This window comes from Vulpes lagopus, chromosome 2 (assembly GCF_018345385.1).
Source record: "Vulpes lagopus strain Blue_001 chromosome 2, ASM1834538v1, whole genome shotgun sequence".
In the NCBI taxonomy this organism is placed as follows: Eukaryota; Metazoa; Chordata; class Mammalia; order Carnivora; family Canidae; genus Vulpes; species Vulpes lagopus.
Window position 1 is genome coordinate 8,723,815 of NC_054825.1, and position 18,010 is coordinate 8,741,824.

Below are 18,010 nucleotides of genomic sequence, written 5' to 3' on the forward strand. Positions count from 1 at the left end.
GCGCCCGGCCCAGGGCTACCGGCGCGCGCATGCGCGTCTCCGCTACGCGGCTTTCCTCCCCACGGGACCAGGAGCCCGGGCCTGGGGCGTGAAGCCCGCGGCGCCGGAAGTGGCCGTGCTCCTCCGCCTCGCCCCGGCCCTGGCGGAAACTGACGCCCTGGAAGAGAGGTTCCGGGGTTGGCCGGGGCTGGCGGCGGCGGGATGGAGAGCGGGGCCGAGGACCCGGTGCTGGCCTCGTCCTGGGATGCCGCCTGCGGAGCCCTGGCCCAGAGCCTCCGTCTCACCCGCGCTGACCTCGGCGCCCGGGGGCTGGACTGGGACGAGCTGCTGGCGCCGCCTGCCGCGGGGTGCGTGGGGCCGGCGGGGCCTGGGGCGGCGGCTGCCGGTGGTCGTGCCCGTGGGGGAGCGCCCAGGAGGGCAGGTGGGGGCGGAGGGGGAGGGGGGAGCGGGGAGGGCAGGTGGGGAGAGGGGAGGGGGGAGCGGGGAGGGCAAGTGGGGGGAGGGGGAGCGCCCAGGAGGGCAGGTGGGGGCGGAGGGGGAGGGGGGCAGCGGGGAGGGCAGGTGGGGGCGGGGAGGGCAGGTGAGGGGACGGGGAGGGGGAGCGGGGAGGGCAGGTGGGGGCGGGGAGGGGGGAGGGGGGAGGGCAAGTGGGGGGAGGGGGAGCGCCCAGGAGGGCAGGTGGGGGCGGAGGGGGAGGGGGGAGCGGGGAGGGCAGGTGGGGGCGGGGAGGGGGAGCGGGGAGCGCAGGTGGGGGCGGGGAGGGGGAGCGGGGAGGGCAGGTGGGGGCGGGGAGGGGGGAGCGGGGAGGGCAGGTGGGGGAGGGGGAGGGCGGGGTCCGTCTCCGGGGCACACGGAGGGGCCCGGGCACTTGCTGTGTGGAGATGCGGGGCCCGCGGGGTCGCGCCCTGGAGTCCGCGGGTGCTGGGGGCGGGGCGGGGCGGGGCCCCAGGGCTCAGGGGAGCGGGCGCGTCAGGACGACCCGCGGCCTCCGGAGCTCGGAGCTCGGAGCAGTGCGCACGACTGGCCCCAGTAACGCGTTGGGCGCTGTTCTCTGCAGCCGAGATCTGGTGGTTTTGAGGACCAGCCCGAGCAGCCCTGCCGAAAGGCCCTGCTTCCTTCACCTGCGATGTGACCCTGAAGCAGGTGAAGAAATCGCTTCTGTTGGCGTTTTAAGTTCAGCAAGAAACATGGAAGTGTACGCGGCAGAGGAGTACTGTGGCACCAGCAGGGGCAGGAGTGTGTGCGGTGACCTGGACGGCAGGTGGGTGACAGGCCACCTACAGGTGCGGTCCCCAAGCCCTGTGACCGCCCTCAGCTTCGCTGCTAGTCACGACGCCCTGAGCTGATGCCAGACGCCAGGGGGAGAAGATACAAACAGCAGCGGGAGTAGAAGTTTCTGGCTCCTACGGGTCTTTGAGACAGTCTGGGTCAGCTTTCTCCTGGTATAAATGTGCAGACCTGGAGCCGATGGAGGGAGGTGCCTGGGTGGAGGGTCCTACTAGTAAGTGGAGGACTTTGATTAGAATTTAAGTTCTGATTGTGTTAAAAAAAAAAAAAAAGAGTTTAAGTTCTGAGATCAATGTTTTTTGACTGTCTTCTTAACTCAGAAGGGTCTGTTTTCCAAAAATTAATCAGTCTGGAAAGTTGAACACGTGTTCTTGTAGGAAGCCCATTAGGAATAGTGTAGAAGTCCCACACTGTGCCATACCACTATATTTAATGTGAGATTGTTTTTGATTTTTGATTTTTATTTTTCTTTTTGGGGGGAGGAAAGCGGAGGGAGAGAATCTGAAGCAGGCTCCATGCAGGTGTGGTGTCCATGGGATTGGATTTCAAGAGCCTGACATCATGACCAGAGCGAAACCAGGAGTCCAACACTTAACCGAGGAAGCCACCCAGGCACCCCTGATTTTTTTTTTCTGAATTCTTGAGTCTGTCCAAGTCTTTCTTTAATAGAACTCAGAATATGAACTGTTTCATATACCATGTATATGGTATATGGCGCGTTTGGTGGAGGAACAAACTCTTGGTTTGGCTCAAGTCATGATCTCAGGGTTGGGAGATGGAGCCTCACTTCAGCTCTCCTCTCAGCCTGGAGTTGGCTGAAGATTCTCTCTCCCTCTTCCTCTGGCCCCACTGTGCAGTCTCACGCTGCCCCCCCCCCCCGCATAAATCTTAAATATGCCCTGTGCTGCATGATTATACGTATTATCTAACTTAACTTATATAAGTAGTAAGTGACAGATGTAGTCTTTTTACCCAGTGCAATTCAGTTTAAAGCCACAATTCTTTATGCCTCACCAGGAAAACTGAATTCTCAGGATTTATGTATTGTCCTTGAAACCTTCATTTGTTTTTTTTTAAGATTTTATTTATTTATTCGTGATAGACATATATAGAGAGAAGCAGGCTCCATGCCGGGAGCCCGATGTGGGACTCGATCCTGGGACTCCAGGATCACACCCTGGGCCAAAGGCAGGCGCTGAACCGCTGAGCCACCCAGGGATCCCAAAACCTTCATTTTTAAATGTAACTATTAAAAGTGATAATGTATGAAAATTTTAAGAACTTCTTTTTTATTTGCAGTGAAGATGAAAAGATTATTTTGTACAAGAAATACCTAACATTGGAGTCCTCCGTACATTCTTGTAAAATAAAGGTAAGTAATCACTCAATTATAACTAATTTGAAAACTACAGTTATTTTTGTGCTATATAAACTTATCTTCTGATGGTTCAGTAATGCCATACATTCAGTGTGGTCCCTGGTTTTAGTTGAGAAATACTTAGTGAACATGTAAGAAGAAGTTTTCTAAAAAAATCAACATTCTTCTTTTAAAATGTGAACATTTATTAGTTATGGTAATGCCAAGCCATATACTATTGTTCATACAGTATTATTGTACTTTTAAACCTTGGGAAACTGAATTTAAAAACATTTTTTATTTTTATGTAAAACTTAGGTGAAAACCATAAGCAATTTTTGACCCAAAACACCCCAAAAAACACAGAGAAGTTTCAGACAAAGGCACCACACAGTTAAAAGACTTTGGACTTTAGCATGAAAAATATTGTTGAAGTGAACTTTAATGATGTCACCAGAGCCTAGGGAAAGAGTCCTGAGCTGGAAATCATAAGCCTTGACTTTAGGAGCTTTGTTCCTGACTAGCAGGATAGGCATGGGCAAGTTTCTTCACCGCTTCAAACCTACCTTGTAGGTTATGTTAGGAGGCTGAAGACAATACATCTTTGGGTTATTTTCATCCCTAAAATATTTTATCTATGTGCTTGTTATTGCTTAGAGAAAGTCGCAGAACTGTTTGTTCCAAGATGTTTTAGGTAGTAAATGCTAGTTGTATCTAAAGACAGTTAAATAAAGTGATTGATTCATTACCCAGGTACTAAGTGCCATTCAGTCCTATACCCTATAGTAAGTATTTAGGAATTAGCAGTAACAAAATAAATTGGAACAAAGCCCTCACTGTGTTGCTGATATTATAGGGGGCAACACAGATAATATGTAGGTTGCTGATATTATAGGGGGCGACACAGATAATATGTAGGTGCTGATATTATAGGGGGCAACAGATAATATGTAGGTTGCTGATATTATAGGGGGCAACACATAATATGTAGATTCAATATGTACTGTTTGGGAATTAAAAAGCAGAAAAAGGATCATAGGGAGGTGGGCATGTAGATGTATAAATTTAGTGAAATGTTTACTTAATTGCTGAAGACCGTCATATTTGGTGCCACACTGAGTTTTTAGATCATGGATCTGTATTCACCTTTGTCTTTGTGTGATATATGGGATTATGTGTCAGTGAATGTTTTTTTGTAACTGTTCTTTGGAAGTATGTGGGAATGCAAAGTCTTGTTTCATTTAGGGGGTTCTTATAAAGACATCTGGAGCAAGATTATATGAAAGTTAAAAGCTACAGGTGTGGGGCACCTGGGTGGCTTAATTGGTTAAGCAGCTGACTTTAAGCTCAGGTAGTGATCCCAAGATCCAGGGATTTAGCCGTGCATCGGGGTCCCTACTCAGTGAGGAGTCTGCTTCTGCCTCTCGCTCTGCCTGCCGTTCCCTCTGCTTGTGCGCTCTCTCTGTCAAGTAAATAAAATCTTTATTAAAAAAAAAAAGTTACCGGTACATATTTTTGAGTCCTTAATCAGTGATCAGTACTAGAAATTTTAACACATAATCCTCAGAACAACCATGTGAAACATTGTTATCACTCTCCCTCATTTTGTTCCTCACTCAAGTTTTGGCATTTGCCCAAGGTCACATAGGCTATGCATTGTGGCAGCATCATTGTATGCAGGTCTGGCTGATTCTAAATCCTGTGCCTGTTCTACTTTTCTACTTTGTTGCGCATAGCAGGCAGAAAATGTTTTTGGTTCAGAAACGTGGACAAAAATGAGGCAGTGTAAAGCATTGGGAAGACTACTGTGGTCAGACTGGAAGAAAAAGGTTCAAAGCTCGACCTTTATTACTTGGGTGTCCTTTGACAAATTAGAAATCACTCTTGAACTCATTTATTTATTTATTTATTTATTCATTCATTCATTCATTAATTTATTCATTCATTCATGAGAGACAGAGAGAGGCAGAGACACAGGCAGAGGGAGAAGCAGGCTTCATGCAGGGAGCCCGACATGGGACTCGATCCCAAGTCTCCAGGATCATACCCTGCGCTAAAGGCGGCACTAAACCGCTGAGCCACCCGGGCTGCCCTTGAACTCATTTTTTTAATCAGTAAATGATCAAGCTTTATTAGATCATCTTGACATTCCCTTACAGTTCTAACTTCTAAAAGACTGACTTATATGTCAGTAAACACTTAGCATGGGCTCTAGGCAGCCTTATTTTGTATTAAATATATTTATACTGCAAGTTACAGTATGTTAAGGTCTCAGATTGGTACAGTTTATTTTCAATTCCTTAAACGGAGTAAATGTTATTTTATGTTTCCCACCCCCATTTGTTATTTTATGTGTAATCTCTTAGTACTTCTGAGCCTCGTGATAAATTGAATTTTTTTTCTATGACTGTGCTAGAGAAAACTTAAATATAAAAACATTTTTGGTTAATTTTTTGATTCTCGAATGCTTCACTCTTAAGTGATAACAAGAAATGACTTTATTTATTTTAAGAAGTGACTTTAAATGATGGTTGTTTTTAATATCATTATTTTCTGGAACTCTTTTGTTTTGTAATAGTTGCTCTCCTTTGGTGAAAAGCAGTGTGTGTTCATCAGTAAAGTTGTGGTACAGTTGAGGCGGGTTTCAGCAAATTCTTCAACAAGCTCTCCTGCTCTAGGATCAAGGATAGACCTGCAGAGGGTCCAAACTCTCATGGAGGCTATGGGGTCAAAGTTGTCACCTGGCGCTCAGCAATTGATGAATATGGTTCGATTTCAGCAGCAGGTAGGTAAAGTAGGATTCTGTCCAGGTACTGTTAAAAATATCAAAGTGATGAGTTTTTATAAGGACATGTATTGATTTAAGTTTTTTTCTTTGAACTTTTACTGTTGATTAGATTGTTACCTTTATTTGCTTTTGTAAACTAGCATTTTGTAGAATTTCTCTTCTGTAAAATATCTTACTACAGATCTTCACAATTTTCCTTGAATTTACTTATTCGTTCATTCAGCAGGTATTTTTTAAGCACCTTCTCGGTGAATAAGGCACAGTTTTGAGCACTTTAGAGGGTTTTTCTCAAGAAGCTTAGAGATAAAGAGAAAATTAGAAGATAGTTGTGTAAAGGAATATTGGGGAACAGTGGAAGAATTTGCCAAGCTTGTGAAACTTCAGCTGTTTTAAGAGTTTGGGGTGTTTTTTAAAGTACAAGCCACGGAACACCTGTATCAGAATCTTTCCAGTGTTTACAAAATGCATATGCCAGCCACACTTTCTACCTACTCAGTCTTGGAGAGTGGGGTCCAGGAATTAGTACCGTAAATAAGTATGCTAGGTTAATTTTATGCACTCTATGGTTTGAGAATAGCCCTTTCAGTGCAAAGATTCTGTGGAGAAACAGATTGAAGATTTTAAAAAAGGAAGAAATTTTCAAAAGCAAGAAAAAATTTTGGAAATAATCAGAAGAGATGAATGAATTAAATATAACTAGTTCACTGACTGATTTCTATCTTTTAAAGACTTGACTTTGGGTGAAAAAAATGGTGGTAGATTTATTTTGGAGGGGGACATGTCTTTATTAAGGCTCGAGTCCTAAAATACTACGTTTTCTTTGCCATGAATTTGAATGAGTGCCAAATGTATCGAATAAAAAATAAAAGTGTTTTCCCAGCTGTCCTTCTGTTCTCCAGAGGTAAGTGCTGATAACAGTTTGGTGTGTGTATCCTTCTAGAGTTTTCTGCATGTAGAAACAAATGGAAACTGTCCCAGCTACCACTCCTGGGTTAATACGAGAGGCACTATGTTGTAACTTGCTTACAACCAAGTCTTACATGCCAGGAAATTTGGGGAACACCCCAAATTTTGAGAGGTGGTTTGTTCAATCTCCTCTTAAACGTGCTAATGAAAGACTGCCTTTATTCCTTATTTATGGAGTGTATCCTGATTGTCTAGGGTGGATTATTGTTAACAAACCAGGAATCTCTAGATTTCCAAGGCATAGCTTCTTGGAAAAGTCCCTGTGAGCATAAAATGGGGATGTTTCATGACCAGAACTACTCTTTCTGTGGAGGTGATTAACCGCACACATTACTTAGAACCTCCATTAATCTGGATGGGCCTGTCCTGAAGAGGAAGGAAAGGACTTGGGGTACAAGTCCAAGATCTCTCCTTGCTTCACCTGTATCTTGGGATTACTTGTTTTCTTGAAAGTTTCATTAAAGGTTAATACTCTGCGTCATGTGGGTCTTATTTGACAGTACAAACTTCTGCTTTATCACAGTAAACGTTAAAGTTATTCCTCATTCCTTTGTATTTGAAGTTCAGATTTGCTAGCTTTGATTTGGTTTTGCTCTAGTAACTTAGAAATAGCTGAGTGGAATTCTGTATCAAAGTACCTAACATAGCTGTCGCTTAAAGTTATCTGAATGAAAGGATGTGCCCCATTTTCTCAAACATTAAATTGTTCAGGACTTGTACTCTATTACTTTTTCCTCTGTAAAATAAAAATGGCTTTATAATTTTATTTTTTTCTAATTATTAAAGGTAATACATGTTTGAGGTTTCTATAGTAAATAATTGCAGGAAATTCATACTTGTATAATTCCTACCATATATGAAGAGATAAGCTTAATTTTTCAGAAATCTCTGTGTGTGTGTATACATACACATGAATGAAGTTAAACACACATAGCTCTTTATATATTCATTAAATATATGGGCTCAATTTTTTCTAAATGTTTTTATAATGTATATGTTGCTTAGTAACATTTGCATTTAACAGGATATTATGGGCCTCTTCCTAAGCAATAAATGTATATCTCTGTCATTTTCTGGATATTCTGTGGTATGTAATCAGTCCTAGACTCATGGATATTTAAGTTTTTTAGATTTTTTTTTTTTTGGACCTGAGTAGCAGGACACTGAAGAAATTTGAATATCTATTTTTATATACTGGTTCAAATAGCTCTTCAGGGAAAATTCTTTTTTCTTTTTTTCAAGATTTTACTTATTTATTAGAGACAGAGAGGGAAAGAGGGAGCACAAGCTAGAGGATAGGCAGAGGGAGAGGGAGAAGCAGACTCCCCACTGAGCAGGAAACCTGAGGTGGCTGGATGCCAGGACCCTGGGATCATGACCTGAGCTCAAGTCAGACACTTACCCAACTGAGCCACCATGTGCCCCAAGGGTAAATTCTTAGCAGTAGAATTATTTTGGCAAAGACTAAGTCCTTTAAATTATTTAATATGTATTTAGCTGTCCACTTTCAAAAGGAATTGATGTGACTTCAGAACAATTTATGACAGGACAAATAACAAGAATTGAACAAATTCACATAAAAAGCAGAACAATAACCACCAGCACCTGAGGTTTGTTCATTTATTTAGTGGCATGTAAGCTTATCTGTGAATATTTTGATATTTCATACAAAGAAAAAAAAATCACCTGAAGACCTCTTATCTGGAAAAAAAAAAAGACTAAAAATAAGGGATTTTCTTAAAATCAGAATATTAAGATGTGTCAGGAAAGGAAATTTTGCATAGCAAATACCTTTACATTTGGATTTTTCTGTTACATTTTCTGCCTGATGAATGGTCACAATTTTGACATTGACTTTGATGTAAATATCCTTACTGTTAATGCTTACGAGTTTTCTGCTATGCATTTTTTTGAGGTCCAATAGAGAAATAAATGAATTTTTCCATTATGACTGAGTAAAGCTCCTTTCAGCTAAAGGAGAGTTGTCTAAGTCACAATTTTGGAAATATAATTATGTATAATCCATCATGTTCCAGGAGTAATTTCAGGTTCGTTCAAAACTTGGATTCGGTGGAATAAGGTTAAGTTGATAATAGAGTAAATTTCCCTATAAAGAGGCACCTGGGTGGCTCAGACGGTTTAGTGTTCTACTTTTGGTTTTAGCTCAAGTTCTGATCTCAGGGTCGTGGGAATGAGAGCCTCATTGGGCTCCACTCTCAGTGGGGACACACTCTTTCTTTTAATAAGTAAATCTTTTAAAGAGTATGTTTCATTTATTATTTTATTTTTTAAAAAGATTTTACTTATTTATTCATGAGAGACACAGAGAGAGAGGCAGAGACACAAGGCAGAGGGAGTAGAAAGCTCCCCACAGGGAGCCCAATATGGGACTCGATCCCTGGGCCCAGGATCACGCCCTGAGTGGAAGGCAGGCACCCAACCACTGAGCCACCCAGGCATCCCAACAGTATGTTTTAAAGAATAATAAAAAACTAAATATCCTCATAAAGAACATTCCTCCAAAGTGCAATTCACTGAAAGAATTTCTGTGGGGATTTGACATGCACACACACTTCTTTGCCTTCATTATTCCCCCTTTCTGCTTCATTTTTTCCTAAAGTATTTATCACCACCTCCATCCACATGACTTTTTCCTTCCTTTCCTTTCCTTTTCTTCTTTAGTCTCTCCCTATTCCCTTAGCATGTAGGCTCCATGAGGTCAGAATTTTAATCTTTGTTCACTGCCATATTCTTTTTCCAGTGTTTGAAATAGTGTTTAGCACAGAGTTAATTCCTGGTAAATATTGAATAAATGAATGTTGGTTTAGCTCAGTCTAGAAATATTTTTTAGCATATCTAGATATGCTAATATCTAGTTTCTTTAGCTAATCTTAATACTTTCCAAACTGTCTCTCATAAACAATTATTTATGTGTTTATTTTTAAGTAGGCTCCACACCCATCCTGGAGCACAACACGGAGCCTAAACTCACAACCCTAAGATTGACACCAAAATCAAGAGTCAGATGTTTAACTGACTGAGCCACCCAAGCGCTCCTCTCACAAACTATTGAACAGCAGAAACTATGGGATGATATATCCTGATAAGAATCTATAGTACAATTCTGGGGTACCTGACTGGCTCAGTCAGTGGAATGTATGACTCTCAGTTGTGGAGTTGTGGATTTGAGCCCCACACCTGGGCATAGAGATTACTTAAAATCTAAAAATATATATATGTATATATATATATATATATAGAGAGAGAGAGAGAGAGAGAACAATTCTATTGGTTTGATTTTAGGATAGAACCTTATACCTTAACACTTACTTAAGCTAGAGATTGTTTTGCTTTTCTCCTGTGGAAAAAAATTGAAGAGCATAATAGATGATAGCCTTCCCTTCAAAGTAAACCAGAATTTTCTCAGGAACTAATACTGTATGAAAATTCTTATTATCCTGGAAATTCTAAAAGAAACACAGCCAAAAGGTAGCTCATTTTAGTCATTGAAAATGTCACAAATGTACCAAATATACATATAATTTTAAATGACCTGAGTAACCTCCATGAGAAACTCATAGCAAAAGATATGCCTAAGTAAAAATGAGTAGTTTACCATATGTGGAGGGTTGGTGAATGATATTTAATTCTGAAAATCATCAATTACTGTGACTTAATTGAGTATCACATTTTATTACTATAAATTAAGAGGCCTTAAAAAAAAAAGAGGCCTTTGTAGTGGAGACATTAATGCTAATGCAGTTTTACTAAGCATGTTAATATTTAATATTTCCGTTAGGAAAAACTATAGTGAAATCATTAAAAGATAGGCAGCCCGGTGGCTCAGCGGTTTAGCGCCACCTTCAGTTCAGGGTGTGATCCTGGAGACCCGGGATCCAGTCCCACATCATCGGGCTCCCTGCATGGAGCCTGCTTGTCTCTCTGCCCCCCCCTCCCCCCGCCCCCATGAATAAATAAATAAAATCTTAAAAAAAAAAAAAAAAAAGCCTTGACTCTGGAGTTAGGTGGCCTGGGTTCATGTCCCAGTTCTGCCACTTACTAGTTGTGTTACCTTCTTCGCCCGGTTACCTTTAGCCCTTGTTTTACCTTAGCCTTGATCTCCTCAATTTAGGATTAGGGTAGTAATCTAATAGCTTCCTTCCTATGGATGCTTTGAGGATTGGATGAAAGAATGCACCTTGCCTGACTTATAGTAATTACCCCCAGAGTTAGCTGTCATTACTATTAATAGTAATGTGGACTTATTTATCTTGCTTAGAATTGTGTTCCCATTGGAGAGCAGCTTCAGTCAGTTTTGGGAAATCCTGGTTACAAACGTATGATGGACCTGCAGTCGTCATCTGCTTCAGGAACCTTGGACAAGTCACCCTCCACGCCTTTCCCTTTTAGAACTGGATTGACATCCGGATCCGTGGCTGAAGACTTAAAAGCTTATATTGATAAAAGTCTGCAGCCACTTGGTGGAGGAAACATGACAGACCTCAAAGATTATAACGTGGTGCCACAAAACCATTCTCTTCTTGAGAATGACCTCAGAAGTGCAGTTTCTTCTTTCCTACCGAAGAAAGCAAGTGATCGCTCAACTCTACCTAACTCTGAGTTGCCGCCTTTTCTCCAGAATCTGTGTAGTCAAGTTAACCATCTCCGTGTGGGACATAACACCAAGTGGCAGGAAAGCATCACTAAGGCCAGTGAAGGCGTTGTTGGTGCTGGGTAAGTATTTATTTTGAGACAAACATGGTTTAGATTAGGTAGGTTTGAGAACCAACTGAAGGGAAACAGCCTTGTCTCAGTGCATACTACCTGAAAATTTGTTTCCAGAGATAATTTTAGGAGCTTATACATTTTACCACTAACACACTTCTAAGGAATAACTGTTATGCAGAGTAGAATTGGTTGCTTTGAAAGAGGTACCTAAAAGTGGAGGTTTTGAACACTTCTCAGGGATTTTGGGGAAGGTTTATAACCATCAGATAGACTTTGGAGCAGAAAATTATTTGTATGAGTGGAGAGGACTTGTGGCCTCATAAACTTCACATTGTTTTAATTTATGTTTGTATTGTTCTTCCGCTGGGTATGTCTGGCATTTATTATAACAGATTTTCTTTGTAGATCATGTTTGGCCTGGGCTAATTTTAAAATAATCAAAAGTATATTAGGACGGTAATTATTTATAGTATACAGCCCTGATCCCCTAATCTTATAATCTCATGTTTTAGCAGCACGTGTTTGATTAAGAGATAGTTAGGAATGTAGTATGTTCCCTCTCCTTTACATACATGTAATTTGTCAAAATAGTGCATTAGACTGGAATTCAGGACTCAGGTCATACTTTTGGCTTATCTACTTTGTCACAATTTAATTTCCTGTAACTTAGAGTTTTCATTTGAAAATGAGGCAGTTGGAATTAAACAATTTCATACCAACCATCAGAATCTAATTAACATTTGTAGAAGACTCCACCAACAGTACCAGAATACACTTTTTTTTTTCAAGTACCAGTGGAAGAGTCACAAATATAATTTTTTGAGTTACAAAGTAAACCTGACCAAGCACTGAAATCACACAAAGTAAATTCTTTGACCTTAAATGAATCCCACTAGAAATCAATAACACAACAACAACAACAAATTTCCAATCTATGGTTCAAAAAGGAAGTCCCAAGAGAAATTTTAAAAATACTAGAAAATGAATGAAAATACAGTAGATCAAACTGAGATGCAGCTACTAAACAAGTGTTGGGTAGGATATTTATAGCACTAATTTTCACATATGAAAAGACGAAAGGTCTTAATAATGCAAAACTACAACTCAGAGAAGATGAAATAATCAGAATAATCCTATATAACCATTAAAGAAATTGGATTTGTAACTTAGAAGCCTAACAAAATAAATCCAAAGTAAGCAGAAAGAATGAAATGACAAAGAGTGGAAATTAACAAACTTGAAAACAGAAATAGTAAAGAAAACCCATGAAGAAATACAGTGAAATTGATAAAACTTTTCAGAAGACTGGCTAGTAAGAAAGGCAGAGATGAAAAGAGAAGACATAAATCACCAATATAAGGAATGTAACTGGAGATGTCACTAGACATTGTAAGTCCATTTTAAAAAGGGAATAGGGATCCCTGGGTGACGCAGCGGTTTGGCGCCTGCCTTTGGCCCAGGGCGTGATCCTGGAGACCCGGGATCGAGTCCCATATCGGGCTCCCGGTGCATGGAGCCTGCTTCTCCCTCAGCCTGTGTCTCTGCCTCTCTCTCTCTCTGTGACTATCATAAATAAATAAAAATTAAAAAAAAATAAAAGGAATATTGCAAATAACTTTATACTTGTAACTTTAACAATTTGGAAGAAATGAATTAATTCCTCAAAAAAACACACACTACCAAATTCATCAGGTAAAATAAGTAAAATAGTCGTATAATCACTAAAAGTTCTGAATTCATAATTTGCAAGGTAACATAAAAGCAATTTCTATGCCCAGATGATTCCACTGGAGAATTCTTCCAAACCTTTACAAAACAGTTATAAACACTTCCCCAGAAAGAAGAGGAGGGAAGATGTCTCAATTCATTTTATGAAGTCAGTAGGCCCTGAGAACAAAATCTGCCCCAAAGAAAATGAGATACATAAAAATATGTAAGTACATGTAAAATACATAAATCTAAAACTAATTACAAAAACCTAAAAATTTAAATAAGACATATAGGATCTGAATACTGAAAACTATGCTGATCAAAGAAATCAGAGTAGACCAAAATAAATAGGCATACCATGTTCATGAATTTGAAGATTCAAATCCAGAAACCAGAAACAATGTCAGTTTTCCCCAAATTGATCCGTAGGTTTAATGCAATTCCTCCCAAAATTCAAAAACATCTTTTATAAGGGAAGATAAGATTGTTTAAAACGTAGAATTGGAAAGAAAAAACTGGAATAGCTGAAGCAATTTTGAAAAGAGTAAAGTAAGAGAAATCATTACTTCATTTCAAAACCTATTACATAGTTACAGTATTTAAGACCATGATATTGGTAGGGAGACAGACACACAGATTAACAGAATAGAGATGCAGAAATAGCCCTAAACAAGTATAGCCTACTGATTTTGACCAAGGTGCAATAGCAATTCAGTGGAGAAAGGGTAGACTTTTTTAACACATGGTGTTAGAGCACAGGGATATCCAAAAGGCAAAAGGTGAACCATGTCCTAAACACAACTTATCCAAAAATTAACTCAAAATGGATCATACACTTAAAAGTAAATTTGGGGACCTACAGCTAGGAAAAGTGCTCAAATGTTACCAGAATCACAGTAATGGAAATGATAAATTGGATCCTATCAAAATTTAAACTTCCTGTCTGTGAAAGCCCCTGTTAAGAGGATTAAGATACAAATTACAGATTGGGAGAAAATATTTGCAAGTTAACATGTTTATTAAAAAATGACTTCTATTTAATAAATGGCTATCAGAACTCAGAGAAAAAAAGATGGGCAACAGATATTTTACTAGAAATAAGGGTATACAAATAAATGAAAAGATCATTGTTGACTGCATGACTACTAGGGAAATGCATTTTAAAACCATAGCAGGATACCACTGCACAGTAAGTCTAAGGCTAAAATTTCAAAAAATGGTGGCAATACAGAATGCTGATGAGGATGTGGAGAAACTGGATCTCTTCTACATTGCTGGTGGGGGCGTAGAATGCTATAGCCAGTGTAACCAACACTTTGGCAGTTTCTTGAAAACTAAACATAACAGTTAATGTGTGATCCAGCAATCTTACTCTTGAGCCTTTGTCCCAGAAAAAAAAAACTTCTGTCCACACAAGGAACTGCCCAGTTCTTCATGCAAAGCCTTGTTTCAATGTAATAGCCCCAAACTGGAAACAACCAAAATGTCTTAAAATACATGAAGAGTTAAAACAAACTGTGGTATGTCCATATCACGGGATGCTAATCAACAAAAAGGAACGAACCATTGACCCACACAATAATAACTTGGATGGCTCCCAACAACATTATGCTGAATGACCAAAGAGAATCTCAGGTGGTCACATACTATGTGATTGCATTTGCACAACATTCCCAGCTAAAGTGGTAGAGATGGAGACCATTGGTGGTTGCCAGGTGTTAGGGGAGTGGCTGTGACAGGGTGGCAGGAGGGAGATGCTTTTAGGAAAGGAGGAGTTGTGCATCTCAGCTGCGGTGGTGTTCACGTGACTGTGTGTACATGGAAGAGGGTAGCATACACACACTGCCAGCATCAGTTTTCTGGTTTTGTGTTCTACCAGAGTTAGGTGAGGTAGGACCATTGGGACCATTGGGTGAGGGTACTGGGAACTCTAGCATCTTTACAACTTCCTGTGACTCTGTAGTTACTTGGAAAACAGTTAAAAAAAAAAAAACCCTTACATATACTGGAATGAGGCTGTCAAACTTTTTGGTCTTTACACTGAAAAATAATTGAAGCCTCTAAAGAACCTTTATTTATGCAGACTATATAAAGGATTCATTTGTTGAAAAATAAGCCCGTTATATAGGAATGTAACAGTTTTTATGAGAAATATCTTTTCTAGCAGAAGCTTAGGGAGAATGGTATCCTGTGAAATGTATAGACTCGATACTAGCTTCTGGTTGCATTCTCATCTATATTGCCCTCCGCCCCCCTGCGTGTAGCATCAGTAGCTGGGAAGACACAGAAGTGGAGAGAACAAATGGGGTTAATCTCTGAAGAAAAGATTTATACCCTAAGTTTACTACCTTTGGAAAGTCTAAGAAACAGAAGCATACACAACCAAAACTTGTGTTAGTCACCTGAGCAGTGACATTACACCTTGGGTAGCCTCTGGAAAATGTCCCTGTATGTTCTTGAGAATCCCGAGGATGAGAGTTCAGATAACATCTTAGTAGTAGCAGGAGCACATTTGCCACTTCATGGAAGCTGAAAAAGTCATGGCGACCCCAGGGTTGTGTGGACCATACTCAGTCACTGCCCTAGTGTTCATTGGTTGTGAACTTGAGAAACTGAGTGCTTTTTACTTTTTTTTTTTTCAGATTTTATTTATATATGTGCATATGTATGTATGAATGAATGAGAGGGAGCATGAGCTGAGGGAGGGCAGAAGGAGAAGCAGACCCCTCCCCCCCCAGCAGAAACCCTGAGATCATGACTGAGCCAAAGTCAGACACTTACCTGACTGAACCACCCAGGTGCCCCATTCTACTATTTTTATTTCTACTTGCCCATTCCAGTTATATTCAGTTTTAAACGTTTTCATATTAGGTTAGAAAAGAATCATCCAGTTATTAAATGAGGTGGTACAAGTGACAAAAGACAAACCTAGTAATTGTAGAGTTGTTGGGGGAGGTTCTTGGAAGACCTACATGGAGACCTTTAACAACTGGGCGAGATCAGTTTTGAATTGGGGCTCAAAATCCAAAGACCTTTAGTAAAGACTTGTTCTTTGAGCGTAGACATTCTGTCTTCATTGTTACAGTCTCATTTCAGTTGTATGCTGAGATGTTGAAAGAAAGGTACAGAATGCTTTGTGCGCTCAGGTCGTGGTTGCCTGTTGCAGATGTATTTTGGCAGCTGGAAATAGGTCATGCGGGGACGGCACGGTTGCCCAGACTGATTTCCGCACTGTAGGTTGGCTGCTGGTGTTAGTATAGTTGGGCTGTTTGTGTTATGAGATCAGAGATAACTGTTGTACTGGCCTTTGAAAATGTATTTTTAGAATGGAAGAGCAACCTGTGTGTTCCTACTTGGAGAAGATTCTTACTAAAAACTTGGAACTGATGGAAAAGAGACTCGTGGACTACGTCGACCAGCGACTGTGTAAACTCCAAGAGCACATGGACGCCAAGATTGCTCTGTTAATGGGCCTGCTGCAGAGTCCCTACTCCCCACCCCCGGGGACGGCCCTCAGACCCTGTGACTCTGGAGAAAGACTTTCAAATGGAGAAAGATAAGTGCTCAACCTGTACGGTGCGCTACAGATATTTATTACGTATTTATTGCAAAGCCTAAACCCCCAAGGTTCAAACCAAGTATTTCATGTCATTTGAGGATCATCCTCTCCCTTCCATCAAGTGACCTCCGTGTTCATTTGAACTCTACTTGTTACTGTAAATCCAGTACTGTGCACTAGGATTAACGGGATAGGGTCACCTACTATTTTTGTTTGCAATACTGTTTACTCTTACAGAAATTTTTGTGTATTTCTGGGTTAAGTGTTTGAAATGTTTAAGTGTTAAAGATTTTTAATGCAATTCCTAAGTGTGTGTTATAGAATGTGTTTGATAGAAGTACATTTTTTATTTATAAAGAGGTTTATTTTATAGTCTTAGGAGTATGAAAAATAATGCCTAGAGTATGGATAATTTTTCTTTTTGTAATTGATTTTTAATGAAACATTGGATACCTGAGGCTTAAAAACCTTTCACCGAGATCACTAATTTACCTTTTGTATCATTTAATCTCAGATAATGAATAATATGCAATGTTTGAGGTGTGTGTGGACACCAGGGCCACTATTAGTGTCAGTACAGGGTAGCAGTCAGTTGGATAGTAAAAATCAGAACTGACCTAATCCTCATTGGGATTAGTACTTTAGATTTAGTATTTGATGTAAAACGGGAGAATTCAGCTTTTATCTCAGTAAACACAAGTTTAAGGAACACTCCTTTTCCGAGCTGCTACAGGTTCTTTCCAGAGCCCTTCTCTGGTAGGTTTCAAGTGTGAAGTGCTGCGTTGTGCACGGATTGATGAGGGCTGGAAATCAAGATTGCACTTCTCTCCAGCAGGTGTAATTTCCTGAAATTAGAACTATTGTGTATGTGTCAAAGAGTAATCTGTTTGCACTTAATAAACGTATCCACTTTGGAAACCACTTGTCTTAGGTAAATAGAAATGCTTTATTTTCAATGAATCTTAAAATGTTTTATTTTTTATGAAACTAGGGCATTTCACACCCATTTAATGTTTTGAGGAGTTTTTATTCTTTAAGGGCTAATTTAGATACTCTGTCCATGTTTACGAAGCACAGTGCTAATGTTGGTCACGCCCTGCCCGGAACAGCCTGTCACCACGGTCACTCATGAATTTGCATACTACTTTTTCTAGTCTTTTCTAATTCGTGAGATATTCACAGCATATATAGCTGTAGGATAGGACCGTACTTCCTTTGTCATTCGGGAGAAATGTGTCTCACTAGGAAGAGTCCACAACCGCTCACGTTAGCATCACAATTTACAAATAGTAAAACATCTGTTCTCATTGAAGCCTCTCAAACAGTGACAGCCCCCATCACCAGCACCCTTGTCAACGACACAGATCCCCCGTCTCTTCCCTTTCAAGAAGAAGCAGGGTTCAGGGAACTGAACTGCATTATCAACGATTCAGTAAAGTCCAGGGGCAGGTGGGCCTGGATTCAGAATTCCTTTCCTTCGACTTCCACCTCCTGTTCCTCATGCCCATGTGGAAATTGTGGGCAGGGGACCTTATTTAGAACTCATTCCCCTTGATATTTGAAATCCGAGGCTGTTGAAAGGTGAAGCAGCCCTTCCTCCTTGGCCCCCTCTCCA

General features: G+C 40.6%; 1 protein-coding gene across 1 annotated transcript; it reads left to right on the top strand.

Annotated features, from left to right (window-relative positions):
- Positions 1-74: 74 nt before the first annotated feature.
- Positions 75-17,313, top strand: C2H10orf88 (chromosome 2 C10orf88 homolog). The gene is made up of 6 exons (XM_041742582.1): positions 75-347; positions 1,058-1,261; positions 2,587-2,659; positions 5,223-5,429; positions 10,678-11,132; positions 16,162-17,313. The coding sequence occupies exons 1-6, from the start codon at positions 202-204 to the stop codon at positions 16,394-16,396; spliced, it is 1,320 nt and encodes a 439-aa protein (XP_041598516.1). The 5' UTR covers positions 75-201; the 3' UTR covers positions 16,397-17,313.
- Positions 17,314-18,010: the final 697 nt, after the last annotated feature.